The sequence below is a fragment of the Haliotis cracherodii genome, unplaced genomic scaffold (assembly GCF_022045235.1).
Source record: "Haliotis cracherodii isolate W230 unplaced genomic scaffold, xgHalCrac1.p SCAF_23, whole genome shotgun sequence".
Taxonomy (NCBI): Eukaryota; Metazoa; Mollusca; class Gastropoda; order Lepetellida; family Haliotidae; genus Haliotis; species Haliotis cracherodii.
The window spans coordinates 9,240,085-9,260,075 of NW_027266279.1; the positions used below are offsets into that span (position 1 = coordinate 9,240,085).

The 19,991-nt window shown below is 39.7% G+C and overlaps 1 protein-coding gene across 1 annotated transcript in view; it reads left to right on the forward strand.

Moving 5' to 3' along the window:
- Window positions 1–2,319: 2,319 nt before the first annotated feature.
- The window catches only part of LOC139471871 (pleckstrin homology domain-containing family G member 5-like), a 210,484-nt gene continuing 192,812 nt past the window's right edge, over window positions 2,320–19,991 (forward strand). Inside the window, exon 1 of the mRNA XM_071254380.1 lies at window positions 2,320–2,363. Coding sequence (XP_071110481.1) covers window positions 2,348–2,363 — 16 coding nt within the window. The 5' untranslated portion in view covers window positions 2,320–2,347. The remainder of the gene's footprint in view (window positions 2,364–19,991) is intronic.

Consider the following 19,991-nt stretch of genomic DNA (forward strand, 5'->3'; position numbering starts at 1 on the left):
CGGTGCACATGCTTTGCAAATCCTGCAATCGACCAAAATCTGTAAGACTGTTTACGAACCGGATTTCAATTTCGTTGCATGATTTTGATTGGACAATGCAGACTCATTAGACCAGCCAAAATTTAACTCCATAACACCAGCCTCTGCAAGGGTGGAAACTGGACTTTTATAGTCAGTTAACTCTCTTGCCTTGGGAAGTTGTTGGGGTAGTCTTGTGGTTAAAGCTTTTCCTTAGGTCACATCGAAGGCCCAGGTTCGATATCTCCACGTTGGTACAATGTGTGAGACCCGTGAAGATTCCGGAGTAGAATAGGTCTTCATCAACCCATACTTGCCGTAAAAGGTGACTATGCTTGTCGCAAAAGGCGACTAACGGGATCAAGTGGTCAGTCTCGCTGACTTGGTTGATACATGTCATCGATCCCAATTGCGTGGATTGATGCTCATGATGTCAATCACTGGATTGTCTGGTCCAGACTTGATTATTTTACAGACTGCTCTCATATAGCTGGAATATTGCTGAGTGCGGCGTAAAACAACAAACAAACTGAGTGAAACTCATTTCTCATTGAATATGTGAATTTTCTCAGTTTTTCACTTTAGCATGTTTAGAAAATAAAGTTACTCTGTGATGACTGAACTTGGCCTTAATTGCTTGCGGTTAAAGGTCTCAGCTGTTGTGTTGGGCAGCGCAAAGGTCTCACATGCTGCCTAGAGTTGTGCCCCTTTGACTAACAGTAGAATCATTCAAAGTAATGAAGTAAGACAAAAGTCAGTGCTCCCGATATGTTTTTTATGTCATTGAATATCACTCACTATCTCATAGATATTTTTAATCCAATGTTAGTGGACATTTTAAAAAATTTATTGAATGTCCAGTTTCTGATTACTTCTTCATTTAGCATCTATAAATATCCTACTTCCTGTTAGACATATAACCATGGACTGTAACTGCTTGAATTACCAACTTATGTCACGTTGTACACTACAGTCCACATCGTAAGAAGGACATTTATTACGTCATTTGATAGTCCTCAATTGGATTAACTGTCTGTATCTGCCAGTGTAAAGTCTGAAAGTATGCCCCCTCCCCCCCTCCCCCCCTTCAAAGTATACCTGTGTAGATTCTGGGAGATCGCAGAATCTACCCCCTTTCCCCAAAAGGCATACCCTCAGACTTTACACTGGTAGATGGCTGCTTGAATTACCAACTTCTGTCACATTGTACTCTACAGTCCACATTGTAAGAAGGACATCTATTACATCATTTGATAGTCCTCAATTGGGTTAACTGCCTGTATCTGCCAGTGTAAAGTCTGAAAGTATGCCCAATATATCAACATCATCGATAACAAACAAACAATATTAAATATCAACTCTACAGCAGGTTTACTGTCCCCTGATATATCAACATCATCGATAACAAACAATATTAAATATCAACTCTACAACAGATTTACCCCCACTGATATATCAACATCATCGATAACAAACAATATTAGATATCAACTCTACAGCAGATTTACCCCCCTGATATATCAACATCATCGATAACAAACAATATTAAATATCAACTCTACAGCAGATTTACCCCCACTGATATATCAACATAATCGATAACAAACAATATTAAATATCAACTCTACAGCAGATTTACCCCCACTGATATATCAACATCATCAATAACTAATTATTACAAACAAATAATAATAAATATCAACTGTACCATGTCTACAGCAGGTTTACAGTCCACTGATATATCAACATCATCGATAACAAAAAAAATTAAATATCAACTCTACAGACTCTACAGCAGTTCAACAGTCAACTGATATATCAACATCATCGATAACAACAAAAAAAAAATATCAACTCTACAGCAGTTCAACAGTCAAATGATATATCAACATCATTGATAACTAATTATGAACAAAAAAACAATACTAAATATCAATTCTACAGCAGATTTACCCCCACTGATATATCAACATCATCTATAACTAATTATTACAAACAAACAATACTAAATATTGTCTCAACAGCAGATTAACCTCCACTAATGACAACAAATCACAACGTATGACATCATGAAAAGCTTTATTGATCGTGTTGATACCAGGCAGATCTAACTAACAGCTCCGGTAAGGTTACATATATAGTCCTACAGGAAAAACGACAACATTTGTGATGCTGTTTGCTGTTGAAGATGATGGCTCTAGCACCATCACTAGAGGCTAGTGGGAGCTCTGATGTACTTATGGTGGCAGAATCAGTTGTTGACATTTGATGATATGGCGTGACATGTTTTTCTCTTCAGAGGGTGATGTAAACGAGTGGGTCAAGCAAGATGAGCGCTTTATCAGGTAGATATTTCATACTTTTTAGCTTCTACACATGTACTAGTTCTCCCTTGTCTTGTGTGTGTGTGTATTTATAGCTGTGCCATGTTTGATTTCGTTCACCTGTGTCATTGTTCAAGTGTTTCATATCTGCTGTTTGATCATATTTGCCATGTGTACAGGTGTGTGATACATACTATTTTAGAATGTTCATAACTCATGGGAGACCGCCTCCGTGGTCCAGTGGTAGAGCGTCCGCCCGAAGAGCGGAAGGTCCGGGGTTCAATCCCCGGCCACGTCATACCTAAAGACGTTAAAAGATGGTACTTGTTGTTACCCTGTCTGGCGCTCGGCATTAAGGGGCTAAAACAAGGACTGGTCGGCTCGGAGTCAGTATACTGTCTGAGTGGGGTATTCATGTTAAACTGCGGCATGGTATCTCAGTGTGCTAGCACTATAAATCGGCATCAGTCCGGACTAGTACAAGCAACCACACACACATACACGTGTATGCACGTCGCTATATAACTGCAATAATCTTGGACGCAACGTTAAACCTCATTTCACCTTGCCATGCTCATCTCACCTCATAACTCATGTGTCCTATCTGAGTCTCAGTTTCTTTTAGCTGTACATAACAAGTAGAGCTGGGATGGGTACTCGGGTACGGATGGTCCTGAGTAGGACCCAGGTACCCAAAGGACTACCCGGATCCTGGTTAGTCATGTGATATATTGTTTAATGACAATAATAATAAAATTCTGTTGTGACTAAAGGACAAGATGCTAATGTTTGCATTTCTTTCTGACTATGTGAACATTCCTTCTGAATTTATATGTTTGAGTAAAGACAAAGCTTCAGTCAACTTCAGTGCATGCATGATCAGATCGTTTTATACTATATCTAAATACTTTCTGCCAGGACTCTAGTAAAACAATTCCCAACTGGACATTTTTCTCCAAACTTGAGACCTACAGCGGGTACCCGGGTAGGGTCGGTAATAGGGGGCCAGGTACCTGTGTAGTAAATTTGGACTCATTCCTGCCCTAATATTAGTAATAACAATGTATGTCAATATTTAGATGTTTTACATTTTACAAGTGTTTCATATGTCTCAGGCATGAAAGATCTGTAGTGTTCTACTTTTTGACTGTTTTGTGTTTTAGTGTATGTAGTAGGACATGGTCGATACACCAGCTGTGCAATCCGATACGTATCACGATACCTTGCTCGTGATCTGATACGTATCACAAAACTTGCATACACTCTAATCTGTGGTACGTAAGACGGAATGGCCGAAAACCTGGCACACTGTCAATTTACAGTTGGTAGTGTCAAGTATGACGCAATGGATGAAAATATTTACGTTTTCACTACTCATTTTCACTAGTAATAAGTGTTTAGTGTGTCATTTATAAAAGGATGCATTTGAGGTAAGAATCAATAATTTTTACTTAGTGTGCGATTAAAAAAAATCGCAATCCACCGTTGCATCGGTACACAATCGCAATAGTTTCATGACACAGTTATTCTTGCAGGCCAACAACAAGCCTAAAAAATGAGGAGGCATACCAGTACTTGTTTTTTGTCACTTCCACACATTGTCAAATCACACAGTACATGAATTTTTGATAAGCCTAACTTAGAAATTGACGGATGTTAATGTAGACACAATTTATGGATAACAACTTCTTTAATTACTGTAAAGGCGGCGCTTCGGTATATATGCTTGACAAGGGTTTAAGGATCTACACCGAAACGTCCCCATTACATTAATAAAGGAGTTGTTATCCATAGATTGTGTCTACTTTGTCAAACAGTTCTTGATTACATAAATACTTAGGGGCACGGGCGGCCCAGTTGTCTGACATGTCTAAGGCCCTGTGATTCGCTGTGCAGAGTTGTGTCCCTTGAACACGCCAGAAACCTATGATTGTGGGTTCGAATCCTGGTTCGCCCTAAACATGTTTCTAGGTTTGTCAGCACCATACCCGTGCTCGTTGGTTTCACCGAAGTGGTAAACGTCTGAAACCTGCATCACTTCGGGCTTTCCTCCCACATTAAGCTGACACGCATTGATATAACTGGAATAATGTTAAAAGCCGCATTAAACCCAACTCACTCACTCATTCATTGCAACATATCTGTGTTTCCTTAATTACTTATTGTCACTCAGTGGCAACAGTCTTATCAGGAAAGTTCATTAACCTTCCACATCTCGACATGCTGCTTCCATAACACTGCGTAGTCCATAAACATGTTACACCGACCTTTCTTGTCATCCACAACAACACATGCATCTATTGTTTCAAAATTACTGACTCTGAGTTACCATTTCATCACGTGCTTCCTACTTATAAAAATTATGTGAAAAAGTAGCCTTGATCTTTAGTAATTTTAACAGGGTGTCGCAAAACTTTCCACACACGTTAAGCATGTTAAGGCTATTGTTTGCCACTTACAAAAATGTCATGGCGCAATACTTTCCAGGTTTACAGTCATTCTGGTATCTGGTATAAGATGAGTGAAAGCGAGTCGTAAACCAAAACTATTCATGAGTTTAATAAAATTGGTGACCCGTGAAGATCCGGGGTAGAATAGGTCTTCAGCAAACCATGCTTGCCATAAAAGGCGACTGTGCTTGTCGGAAGAGGCGACTAATGGGATCGGGTGGTCAGGCTCACTGACTGGGTTGAAACATGTCATCGTATCCCAATTGCATAGATCGATGTTCATGATGTCCAGACTCGATTCTTTACAGACTGCCGTCACATAGCTAGAATATTGCTGAGTGTGGCATTAAACAACAAACAAACTAACATAAAATTGGTTTTAGTTGGAGCAAGTTAATTATTTTAATTATTGCTTGCCATTTATAACTTTTCAGAATTTCACTGGTGTGTGTGAATCAACATGATCCACAGCATAATCCAATTGAGTTTAACGGAATAATACTTCAGGCAAGTTATACCCGAGGCAAGGGCGTTAATTGGCGGAAAAAGTCCAGTTTCCACCCTTGTCAAACAAGGCTTGAATTATGGAGTTATATTTTGCCTGCTCTTAAAACATAAGCATTTTCCAAGGTCAAATAAACTAAAAAGTGAAGAAAATAACATTGATTTAATAACATGACATTATACCTGTTTCTTGTAAGGAACTTGTCTTGTTTTCGTTTAGCATGTTAAGAAAGTCTTATATTAATCTAACCAAAACCGCTTTTGACAAGGATTTTGAAATAAGCATGCTTCACTTTTCAACCATTGTTTTTTTATTTTGTTTTACGACAAGGGACAACGGTTGTCTTCAGCTCACAGAGTGACATATCGTGATGTTCTTGACATCGCCCTGTATATGTGTGTGAATAGAATTAGTTGTTCATGATGATGTTACGCATAGAGGATTCATCATGGCTTGATTTCGTTCACCTGAAGCAAGGAACTAGTCATTGCAAAAACCACTTAGTCTGAGGCGCATCCAGGATTTTGAATAAATATTGCAAAATTAAGATGGAAATATTTTAATTGAAATTATTTATAATTGTGTTTTTGAAGATTTTTGTGATCCTATGTATTACATGAACTCACAATGCCACACAACGCCACACAAAGACACACAATGCCACACAATGCCAGTGGCTGAGTGGGTTAGATCGCTGACTTTGTGTGCTGGCGATAAACATGATAAAGTGCCTCACTGTGGCAGTGTGGGTTCGAATCCCGGATGAGACTCAACCCCAAAAAGTACTAGAATGTGTACTCTACTAAGAAAGTGTTATCCCAAATATAACATTTGTTATTGTGTAATTCATGTAGAACTGTTCTTGTAGGCAGCCTCATAAAAATGTTCAGGGCGGACGCTCTACCACTAGACCTCGGAGGTGGTCTGGGTGATGAAAGTGTTTTCTTGTCATACCAAACCTTCGCAAATGGATAATTGAATTTTTTATGTGCCCTGCTGTGATATCCTGGGAATAATTATTTAAAATCATCACTCACTCACTCACTCACTCACTCACTCACTCACTCACTCAAGATACTCAATCAAGATACTCACTCACTCACTCAAGGTACTCAATCAAGATACTCACTCACTCAATCAAGATACTCAATCAAGATACTCACTCACTCAATCAAGATACTCATTCAAGATACTCACTCAATCAAGATACTCAATCAAGATACTCAATCAAGATACTCAATCAAGATACTCACTCACTCATTCACTCACACAGTTATTGCAGATGGTGTAACTCACTAACCCACTATTACAACAAGATATTCCCTTTTCTCTGTACCATTTCACGGACATGCAATACACTGTTAAATACTTCATTATACACCACTATGTTGGTCTGCCCCTTTCACTGATGAGCTCCATGGCTCCTTCCAAGGGCCTGAGGCTCCCTCTAGCTGGAGGGAAAATAGAAATAGCTTTAATGAGTATAAGTTGTCACAGTGTTGTTGTGTTGGTACAATCGCTGTTCATGTGCAGATAAGATCCCTAAAGATCATCATACCACAGAGGTCAATAAACGACAGTCATGGGAGTATATGTCAATGTACTGTGTATAGTCTGTGAAAACAAACAGAGTTTGAAATTAAGAATTATGTCTTCATATTCCCTGTCATAATATTTGTCCCTGGAGATCCCTGAGTAAGATTCTAATTAGAAAATATCCCTGACTAATTTTATAACAATGCAAACAGGCGAAAATCAACTGTAAATTTTTTTATGATTTTAAAATTATTAAATTTTGAAAAATATCAATTTGAAATTAAAAGTACACTTATTTCAATAAAAGACAGTTTTAGTATATTCTCAAATTGTATGAACATATTAAGTTAATGTTTAAAATGGTTTAGCTTTGATTTTTTTTTATCAAGATGTTATTTGAGTGTGAGAAATGTCAAATTTGTTTTTGTATTTGTGTAGTTTAAGAGTACTGGTTTGTATAAATAGGGCACTTGATAACAGATTTTCATTGGAATCACTTTCAAAATAGGCTTGTGGCGCAAGAGTTTTACTCTAAATGGTTATTGATTAGATATTGATTTCTTTCCTGTTTCTATCTTTGTTGTAATGGTAATGTATGGTAGTCTAGTGGTCAACATGGTCAAAGCTTTTCCTCGTCATGCCGAAGACCCAGTTCCTGATTTGTTGGTAAAAGAATAGGCGGAGCTTGTTATTATTGACATGAACGGCGGCCCAATTGGCGGCCCAGTCGTCTAACAAATCTAAGGCGCCACGATTCGATGTGCAGAGTTGTGTCTCTTTAGCAAGCCAGAAACCTATGATTTTGGGTTCGGACCCCGGTTTGCCCCGTTAATTGTTTCTAGGTTTGTCAGCACCATACCTGTGCTCGTAGGTTTCACCGAAGTGGTAAAGGTCTAAGACCTGCATCACTTCGGGCCTTCCTCCCACATTTAGCAGACACGCCGTGATATAACTGTAATACTGTTAAAAGCGGCGTTAAACCCAACTCACTCACTCACACCATATTGTTGTCTACATGTTTTTGCATGTTAATGTTTAAATTAGCAGTCTGTGAAGTTTTTGTTGTTGACACACCAATTTTTATCTTATAAGTCCACAAATTCAAAAAAATTTGAAGTCAATTCTTAGATATTATAGGTTTAACGAGCAAGAAACACATGTTTGACCAAGTTGTAATCATTTTCCTAAAGTAATGCAAATAAAAATCAACATGGGTTGGATGACCCATCAAGGTAGACAACTCTGTAAAGCTTAATATTAACAGGCAAAGGAGTACATTTTTGTTTGTTGAGGGCTGTGTATGTATATAGTGATCAAAGTTCGGGGTATATATTTCACTCAGGGCAGCATCTATACACCCTCTATATTGAACACTTCATTTTATAGTTCGATATCTTTGACCTCAATATATCAATGTATGACTTAAGCCTCTCGCGATAAAATTCTTCGTTTGATCAGGGCTGTTTTTCATCAGGAACTGACAACCATTGTGAGGGTCGTCTTATTCTCCTTCGCGTGTAGATACAGGCTCAATACATTAGGTCTTTATTCATACACTTGAGAGGTTAAATACCATAGACTGTGTTCCGTTGTACTTGAACCCACCTGTGTCTCATAGTGCATAGTGAAGCAGATATTTGATACTATCATATTGAACTATGTCAGTCAGAGACAGATACATTCCATGGGGGACAGAAATATCTTATGGCGAGGAGGGGGTTGGGGGAAGGGGGCTTAGTGGGATATATCAATTTATGCGAGTCCAAATTTATTACCCGGGTACAGGGGCGGTCGGGTAGCCTAGTGGTTAAAGCGTTCCCTCGTCACACCGAAGACCTGGGTTCGATTCCCGACATGGGTACAATGTTTGAAACCCATTTCTGGTGTCCCCCGCCGTAATATTGCTGGAATATTGCTAAAAGCGGCGTAAAACCATACTCACTCACTATTACCCAGGTATACCAGACCCTTCCCGGCTACCCGGGACGATAAGATCATGCTTACGCTGAAGTTGACTGAAGCTTTGTCTTTACTCAAACATACAAGTCAAAAAGGAATGTGTTCATTGTCAGAAAGAAATGCGAACATTAGCCCTTTGAAGTGTAGCCACTGAGTTCTAGTTAGTTTTTGTCATTGAACAATGTATCACGTGACTTACCACGGGCCCGGGTAGTCCTGTGGGTACCGGCGTTCTACTGAGGACCCACCTGACCCGAGTACCCGAGTTACCCGTCCCAGCCCTTGACCTAAGCCTCTTGTATAAAATTTGCCTTTTGATGGCTGTATGTCACAGTAGTTTCAGGGTTTTGTGTGGGAGTCCTAACTAAGTGCCCTCTGCAGGCAAATTGGGGAACAATTGTGATATTATTCAAAATTGGATTTGTTATGTCTTTATTTTCGTAAACTCTGGAACTGGGAAATTTGTAATTCAAACTGGTAATTTTTAGCATGTTTAGTTTCATTTGAAGCAGACTTGGGAATGAATATTGGCCTTTGAGCATATGCAAGTCTAGATAATCCTGTTGTGTTAAAAATGCAGAATGTGTGTGTGATTGTGGAATATGTTACTGTAAGGATGTAATGTGTTCTGTTATGATTGGATGTTTAGCATTGATGGATGATGTGCACCTGGTTATTAGGAAAACTATTTTCACAGTTTAGTGAGAATAAAAACAGAAAGTCAGTTTTTATTCAGCCGTACTTCAAGATATGATGATCCCTCACTATCCTATCTCATCCAACCACCCCCCACCCCCACCACCACCCCCCATCCCTCGCTATCCCTACCCATCCAATTTCTCTCTGCTCCACCCCACCCCATCCCTCACTGACCGCCTCCGGGGCCTAGTGGTAGAGCGTCCCCCCGGAGAGTGGAATGTCTGTCCCGGGTTCGATCCCTTGCTGCGTCATACTAAAAGACATTATAAGATGGTACTTGTTGTTACCCTGTCTGGCGCTCGGCATTGAAGGGCTAAAACAAGCACTGAGTCAGTGTACTTTGTCTGAGTGGGATATTCACCTGAGTCAGGTTAAACTGTTGGCATGGTATCTCAGCGAGCTAAAACAAGAACTGGTCAGCTCGGAGTCAGTATACTGTGTCTGAGTGGGGTATTCATGTTAAACTCTGGCATAGTATCTCATTGGGCTAGCATTTTAAAATCGGCATTGGTCCAGACTAGTAGGAGCAGACAGACAGACAGACAGACAGACAGACAGACAGACAGACAGACAGACCTGTCCCTCCCTAATTATGTGCTCCGCCCCACTTTCAGTCCTAATTGACTAAGTGAAGTCCCTTGAGACAGCCGTGAGGAGGACATACGACTGAGATGAGTGGGGTGTCAAGATAAAGGAAGTGACGGATTCTTGAACAAAGACAAGGACCCAGCAATGTCTCTTACAGCCATAGTTCTTTCCATCCATATCATACTGTGACCAATAAATCAGGGTGTTGTTCGGTTGTCCAGAAGCCCTGTTGGTATTCCTGGAGGGACAAGAAAAAGGGGGATCTGAATCAGGGTATCAGGATACCAAGAACCGGCCTAGGGTTATGTTATGATTGCCTGGAAGAGGTGTTCAGTAGGCCAAGGTCAGGAAACTTTTAGAATTCTTCTCATTTCTTATATTGGGTATATTTTAACAAAATGTGGTAGATCGGCAGAAGAAAAGGTGTGTGCAGTTGATGCTATTTCTGGATTATTTTACGAGACAACTATGCACTGTTATCTTAATCTCTGCATATAAGACCGCCTCCGTGGTCTAGTGTTAGACCGTCCGCCCGGAGAGCGGAAGGTCCGGTGTTCGATCCCATGCCGCATCATGCCAAAAGACCTAAAAAGATGGTACTTGTTGTTACCCTGCCTGGTGCTTGGCATTAAGGGGCTAAAACAAGGACTGGTCGGCTCGGAGTCAGTATACTGTGTCTGAGTGGGGTATTCATGTCAAACTGCGGCATGGTATCTCAGTGAGCTAGCACTATAAATCGGCATAAGTCTGGACTAGTACAAGCAGCCAGACACACACACGTGCAATAATCTTTGGCGAGAACGTTAAACACCATTTCATCTTTAATACCTCTGCATATAAAGACAGGGCTTATAAGCATAACAGGAAATACTATTGTAATTTTCGCATTTTCATTGACCACCTTTGTTATCTCTTTCACCTGAATCAATATGTCGTTTTTTACTGCGCCTCACTGGTATATATACAAAATAGCCATTTTGCCCCAGTCCCCTAACTCTCTCTTAACTCTTACCCTCCTTTTACTCTACTCCACCTCCTCTATGTATCTCCCTTATATCATCCCCTTACCCCACTAGGGCTGGGACAGGTTGCTTGGATACTTGGGTCGAGTAGGTACTGAGTAGGACCCATAGGGCTTCCTGGACCCGTGGTAAGTCACCTGATACATTGTTTAAGGACAAAAATGATCTAGAACTCCATGGTTACACTACATGTCACTAATATGGGCATTTTGTACTCGTCTCTTGAGACCTACAGGAGGTACCTGAGTCGGGTTTGGTAATAGAGGGGTGGGTAAATTTGAACTCGTCCCAGCCGTATTTACACCGACCCAACCTTTGCCTCTCTTTGCCCTCCCACCATCACCATCCTGTCAAACACCACCCACCCCCATTCACCCCCTAGTTATTATACCCCGGACCTTTTAGGTCGGTGGTATATGGTTATACCAAGTTTCCGTCCGTCCGTCCAAAAACTTTGTCCGCACAATTTCTCTTAAACTATTCAGTGGATTCATCTCAAACTTATTACATATAATCTGTGTCATATGGAGGGATGCAGTCAAAAGAAAAAAAATGTTTTTATTATTTTTCCATTTTTTGATGCATTTTTCAAAACCTAACCCTATCCATTATTATCCCCCGCCCAACGAAGTTGGCGTGGGATATAGAAACGGGCTCACGTTTCGTTTCTGGAGCATAACTCAGAAGCTGTTCAATATTTTTTCATGAAACTTTGCATGTCTGTCAGGTACATGCTGAACTGGTGCCTTTTGCTATTTAGAAATTTACATTTTTTTACGTTTCCATGGCAACAAGATGGACTTAGGTTCTGTGAGGGTAGGGTTCGTTTCCAGAGCATAACTCAGAAAACCGTTCAATATTTTTGCATGAAACTTTGCAGGTTTGTCAGGTACATGCTGAACTGGTGCCTTTTGCTATTGAGAAATTTTAGAAATTTACATTTTTTTACGTTTCCATGGCAAGTTCCACCCTGGTTAAAAAAGGTTAGGGTTTGTTTAGATTTAATTATGTCATAAATTCTGCAACAGGGGTGGGGGATATAGCCATGTTAGTGGCAAGCTCTGGTTTAATTTGAAACTACTGACAAACTAGGCGGGTCGGGAGTACTAGTGAGCCACGCTCACTTTTGCCGTTGTTTAATCCTTCATCTCCTCCATCTCGCCCACCCCCACCCCTCACCGCCCCCATCCCAGGTCTTTACACTGAGGTGGTCCCCCTCCCTTGACCGGGTAAGCTGATCTATGTTGCAGATATGGCCATTCATTCCAATACTTCTTATTTCAATTCAAATGAGGACTGAACTTTGTGTCAACTTTTTATCCACCTGACTACCCTAATGGTTGCCCAGGGGCTGTGCAAACACGGAAAGGGACACAGAAAATGCCATCCGAGTGTCTTTTTGAAATCAATTGTATCAACTCTAGTCAAGAAATTGATATTTTGATATTCTGGGGGTTAGGGATAAATAACTATGTGAGGTAAATAACTGGTTCTTGAACATGTTGAAGGTACTGGCAATGTTTTTTGCCTTCAGCATGTCCTGAAAAGAGTGTTGAGAAATATAAGAATAATAACAATATTTAGGATTTCAGAAGAAAAAATGGTATGTTTTGAAGTAGTGACCCAAAACACTTCCTTCTTGGTGTATACAGGGTTTTGCTGTCTTTTATGCAGGGTTTTATGTGATGGTGTATACAGGGTTTTATGTGATGGTGTATACAGGGTTTTATGTGATGGTGTATACAGGGTTTTATGTGATGGTGTATACAGGGTTTTATGTGATGGTGCAGAAAGGGTTTTACTGTCTTAGTGCATTTAAAACCCCATCCTCAGGATAAAACTGAGAGGCGTCAGCCTTAAAGAGGTTTTATCCAAAGGATAAATCTCATAAAAACTAAATGCTTTATCTAACTTATAAACAGAAAAAAAGAAACTTATAACAACATTTATTAACATTTTTATGTTTCAACACACTTTCCATGAACTTCAGGAAAGAAAACATTTGTCATTGATTTTACATTTCATTACATTGTGTTCAAATGCAATATCAGTTTCTCTTGAGAAGCATTCATATGTTACAATCTAAATGGAAGTTGTATTAATAAAATCCCTGAGATATTATATAAAATCCTAGAGATTATGTAGCAAATATACAGGGTGTATTATAACTTCTCTGTTTACTGTTTTTACTGTCTTGATGTAAGAGGGTTTTACTGTCTTGATGTTTACATTCTTTTACTGTCTTGATGTAAGAGGGTTTTACTGTCTTGATGTTTACAGGCTTTTACTGTCTTGATGTAAGAGGGTTTTATACAGGGTTTTACTGTCTTGATGTAAGAGGGTTTTACTGTCTTGATGTTTACAGGCTTTTACTGTCTTGATGTAAGAGGGTTTTATACAGGGTTTTACTCTCTTGAAGTAAGAAGGTTTTACTGTCTTGATGTTTACAGGCTTTTACTGTCTTGATGTAAGAGGGGTTTATATTCCAGCAATATCACCAGAAATGGGCTCCACACATTGTACCCATGTCTGGAATCGAACCCGGGTCTTCAGCGTGACGAGCGAACGCTTTTACCACTAGGCTACCCGACCGCGCCCCTTGATGTAAGAGGATTTTATACAGGGTTTAACTGTCTGGATGTAAAAGGTTTTATACAGGCTTTTACTGTCTTGACGTAAGAGAGTTTTACTGTCTTGATGTATACAGGCTTTTACTGTCTTGGCGTGTACAGGGTTTTACTGTCTTGATGTAAGATGGTTTTACTGTCTTGGTTAGACTAACATCTAGTCTTTGAAATGAACATATTTTACAGAAAAAAACAGTTGTTAAGTTATAGTTATAAAATATAATAAAAAGGATACCAGATACTTACTTCATTTGCATACTGCAGTAATCTAGACTTGCCAAACATTATAGACTTGCATGAGCTGTATTGGATATATTTGTTTCAGGGTCTGTATGACAGACTATGTCTTGGTGTGTTCAGGGTTTAACTGTCTTGATGTCTTTGTACAGAGGGTTTTACTGTCTTGGTGAAAACAGGGCTTTACTGTCTAGGGGAATACAGGGTTTTACTGTCTTGGTGAATACAGGATTTTACAGAGTTGGGGACCCCGCTGACACATGGTTAGACTGATATGTACTTGGTGATGCTATCTTCTCAGTCTGTTCTTGAGGTGTCAGTATATTGAATACCTCAATTATGAGGTAATATGGTCTTGCCAAGGTTACATATTTTCGGCCTCAGCAAGCAAGGTCTTTAATCTGAGTCCTAAGCAGATTATTTCTGTAGATATTCCAGGAATGTGAAAGTACAATTATCTGATAAACCATGTGAAGGAGATTAAGTATTATATATGTTTGTTTGTGGTGTAAATTTGCCACAGGTAAACATCAATGTATATACAAGTGTGTAAGAGGCGACTAACAGGATCGGGTGGTCAGACTCGCTGTCTTGGTTGATGCATGTCATCATATCCCAGTTGTGTAGATCAATGCTCATGATGTCAGTCACTGGATTGTCTGGTCCAGACTTGATCATTTACAGACCGCCGTCATATAGCTGGAATATTGCTGAGTTTGGTATAAAAAAATAAAAAACAACAACAAATAAACATAATTAAAAAGATTAACACAACATAAAGAAATCATTAAATCATTTAACCATAGAAATTATCAGATGTGTTTGTATGAATGAGACCTAGGCACGCCAGAAACCTATGATTGTGGGTTCGAATCCCAGTTCACCCCAATTATGTTTCAAGGTTTGTCAAAACCATACCCGTGCTCGTGGGTTTCACCGAAGTGGTTAACGTCTGAGACCTGCATCACTTAGGGCTTTCCTCCCACATTAAGCTGACACGCCGTGATATAACTGGAATAATGTTAAAAGTGCCGTTAAACTCAACTCACTCACTCACTCACTCACTCACTCACTCATTTCTACACTTGCACATGCACAATTGCTGAGTAAGATCCTAATTTTTTTTTCAAGTAGTCCACATTTATGCCAACATGGCCAAGTTTATGAAATACATCTATCATGTCTTCATTTGTGAAACAAAATTTTCTTCACAGAGAAAATAAATGATTTGGCAAAATATTTTTTACAGTCCTCTTTTTTAAAAGTACCTTAAGTATAAGTGATTTATATAATATGGCCTGAGGAGGGACTGCCCCAGTTTCTGCGACCGATCTGTGTACTGCCATGGGGATATTCTCTGACAATCATTCTTAAGAGCATGAAAGACCTCCACTGATGTCACACATGACCTTGCCCTTTGTGATCAGGGCATTGATGATCAGTAGGGATGTGATGGATGTTCAAGCATATTCAATGTGACATTTTGTTACAGCTGCCCATACCTTTATGACATGTTTAAAATTTTGTTTTGTTTTGTGTTTAACGCCACACTCAGCAATATTCCAGGTATGTGACGGTGGTCTGAAAATAATCGTGTCCGGACCAAACAATCTAGAGATTGACATCATGAGCATCGATCTATATGCAATTGGGATATGATGACATGCATCAACCAAGTCAACAAGCCTGACCACCCAATCCCGTTAGTCACCTCTACGACAAGCATAGTCGCCTTTTACGACAAGCATAGTCGCCTTTTACGGCAAGCATGGGTGGCTGAAGACCTGTTCTAACCCGGATCTACACGGGGTCTTGTTTGAAAAAGCAATTGTGTAAATCAATGCTCATGATGTCAGTCACTTGATTGTCTGGTCCAGACTCAATTATATACAGGCCTCCATAAAAAAACCCTGGAATATTGCTGAGTGCGTCGTTAAACAAACAAACAAACAACCGAAAGACATAACAACATGGTACTTGTTGTTTCCATGTCTGGCGTTCGACATTAACAAGAGGATAAAACTGGTCGGCTCTATACAGGTCTGTTATGTGTCTTCATGTCAATATATGAGTGAAATAATCTTGAACCCGGCATTAATCCCCATTTCACCTCACCGACATTAAAACAATTATTTATCTTTGTTTTTGTATGTTTGTCTTAGAATAACAAGACGATTGTAGGATTAGTGATTGTTTGTCCTGCTAATCCTGCTGACCGTGGTCAGCAATGAGATGTCGTTTAATCTGAGATTTCCTACGTATAGACTGGTTCTATGTGTGTCTCCCAGTTTTACATAACAGCCAACAGTAATTGACAGAGATCCCCGATGAATGACCTTGAACGCTGGAGAAAGAGAAACATTGAATTTTGCTGACAGTCACAGTATTTCATGTGAAAAAGGAAAAGTGCTTGACTGGCTTTGAATTGTTTGTGTTAGAGGGCAAATGACAGGGTTTAAATCGTAATGGCACACAAATAAACAATTAGATTTTGGTTGTTTGTTGTTGATGCTGCACTTAGTCTGTCTTACAGACCCTGATACAAATATATATCAAATACAGCCCATGCAAGTCTATAATGTTTGGCAAGTCTAGATCACTGCAGTATCAGGAAAATCTGAAAATGAAAAGAGTCACTGGGCTCCTTTTTATTATATTTTTATTAAGATAACTGAACAACTGTTTTTATGTACGATATGTTCATTTCAGAGACTAGATTTTAGTCTAATGCCGCACTCAGCAATATTCCAGCGGCGGGCTGTAAATAATCAAGTCTGGATCAGACAATCCAGTGATTAATATCATGAGCATTGATCCACGCAATTGGGATACGATGACATGCATCAACCTTTAGTCAGCCAGCCTGACAACCCGATCCCGTTAGTCGCCTCTTACGACAAGCATAGTTGCCTTTTACGGCAAGCATGGGTTGCTGAAGACCTATTCTTCCTTGGAACTTCATGGGTCAGAAATAATTAATTCATGGATACAACGTTATTGATGACAGCATCTGGTTTATTGGTTTATAGTTATCTGTGAAGTATTACGTCTAGAATCAACTTCTAGAATGTCAATCAAACAATTAGAAGTCATAGTTTTTATCAATAATACCTTGTGATGTTTATTATGTTAGCTGGGGGCACGGGTGGCCCAGTTGTCTTGGGCACACCAGAACCAATGATTGTGGGGTCCAAACCAAGTTCGCCCCGATTATGTTTCTAGTTTTGTCAGCTAAGGATAAATGTTGGAGACCTGTATCACTTCGGGCTTTCCTCCCACCTATACCTGGAATACTGTTAAGAGTGTTGTTAAACTCATTCATATTATTATGTAGCCAATGTTTGATTTATTTTGACACATGTAGACCAGACAAACGTATGGATAATGATAATTACATGAGTAGGTGAGTGAGTGGGAGGATGGATGGATGGATGGATGGATGGATGGATGGATGGGTTGGTGGGTGAGAGGATGACTGAGTTTGGGTATACCACTTTTAGAAATAGTCCAGCAATATCACGAGGGACACATGGACAAACATAACTCCGATTACATGACAGAAGCCCTGGAGATTCAGATACAGAAAAGGTTATTATTATCATCAACATGGTCACCTGATTTCAATTGTATAAAATCTTTTGTAACTATGGTAACTAGAAGGTCCCCACGCACCCCTTGAACAAAGAAATCTTTAATCACCTGTTCAAAACAGAACAAACCTAACTCACTCACTACATGCTAGGTCATGAATCCAACTCCGTCTTTAATGATTTGGCAAGTCTAGATTGCCTCAGCTCAGAGTGAGTGAGTGAGTATGGTTTTACGCCGCTTTTAGCAATTCTCCAGCAATATCACGCCAGGGAACACCAGAAATGGGCTTCACACATTGTCCCCATGTCGGGAATCGAACCCGGGTCTTCGACGTAACGAGCAAACTCTTTAACCACTAGGCTACCCGACCTCTCCCGTCTTCAGCTTAGAAATTGAGCATTGTTCTGGACGTCTCCTGGATTATATTTTTTATTTTGTAGATCTATATATTTAATTTAAGTTAGTTTAATCTTTAATTATGGGACTAAATGTTAGTCTAGAACATCCCCCACCAACACCACCCCAACCACACACGCACGCACGCACACACACATTGCACACACACTCAAAATATCCTAGGTCTCTCTCTGTAGTAAAGCACCAACTCAACATGCTAAATGTACATGGCCATGTAGTTTTGGCTTGACCACCTGCACAAATAATATCATTCCAATATATAATATATATTTGTGTAGCATTCACAACATGACTTAGGTTCCGTGTGAACTCATAGTGTGGAATTCACATAAACATATTCTGTTTGATGGTTTAACGCTCTCTTTAGTAGGCCTTTATATAGCAGCCCGAAGCAACAGGTTGGCTTTGGCTGTGCTGATTCCGTCATCTTGGTCTTTAAGTAGCCCATGAATATTAAGATAGGGTCCAGACACACTGTCAACATTATGAACAGCCAAACCTTTGTGGTGTAGGACCTGTTGTTACTTAAGATGGTCTGTGATTGATTGTCATTTGTACAAGAGAGAGAGAGAGAGAGAGAGAGAGAGAGAGAAAGAGAGAGAGAGAGAGAGAGAGAGAGAGAGAGAGAGAGAGAGAGAGAGAGAGCTTTCAGCACTCTGCTTTTACATGATAGAGAAAAGTGGCTCCAGTACGTACAAATGTATAGAACACACAATAATATTCATTGCACCAAATTCGTGACAAAAAATATATAGGTCCTGTAATCATAACAATCATCAAATCTTACAGTACAGTTCACAACACCATTTCATTACTTTGCACTCAGCAGTATTCCAGCTATTTGTCGGTGGTCTGTAAATAATCGAGTCTGGACCAGACAATCCAGTGATTGACATCATGAGCATTGATCCACACAGTTGGGATCGAATACATGCATCAATGAAGTCAGCGAGCCTGACCACCCGATCCCGTTAGTCGCCTCTTACGACAAGCATAGTCGCCTTTTACAGCAAGCATGGGTTGCTGAAGACCTACTCTTCCCCGGATCTTCACGGGTCAAATACTCGCTGAATAGGCCTAACATATTTCTGACATCCTCAAACTTCTTTATTCTTTGTAACAATGTTTCAGGGCTACTTCTTACCCATTCATCAGTTGTTGCCAAGAAATGATTTATGTCCTCATGTTCTTTAAACTTCTAAATGCCTATCAAAGACTAAACACTTTCCTGATACAACACTAAATTTATACTCACTCAGTCAGGCAAGAGGGTATGGTAAGTGGTGAAAAGCCAGTGTTTTGTGTCAAGTCAAAACATTACATTCAACCCATTCCACTTCACTCATTATGACTATCAACAAAATTAAATTTCGCCTTGGTGTAGTAAAAAAATGTACAGCTTCCATTAAAAATCTTTCCAATCAATTTTTATCAGGTATTTATGAGATGAACATACTGTGATTTTTATTGAAGAGTTGTGTATTGCCTGTGGTTGTATTGGTGCTAAACTTAACATTTGAAATCATGTCGGCTATACGGTTCCAAATCAATTAGTGCTGTTAATAAATCTACAGGGGAACATCTCTTACATCAAACACAGCTTTGCATATATCTATCCTCTAAATTTCATATAAAAACAAATTTTTTTGAAAGAGTTCTCGCGTTTTTTTTATCATGTTTATTAGATATTGTGTTGAGTTTTACTGTTTTAGGAGAGGTGAGGTGATAGAGGTGAGGTGAGGTGAGGTGAGGTGAAATGGGGTTAAACATCACGTCCAAGATTATTGCACTAATTTAGTGCCTGTATGTGTGGCTGCTTGTACATGTCTGGACTGATGCCGATTTATAGTGCTAGCACACTGAGATACCATGCCGCAATTTAACATGAATACCCCACTCAGACACAGTATACTGACTCCGAGCCGACCAGTCCTTGTTTTAGCCCCTTAATGCCAAGCACCAGGCAGGGTAACAACAAGTACCATATTTTTAGGTCTTTTGGCATGATGCGGCATGGG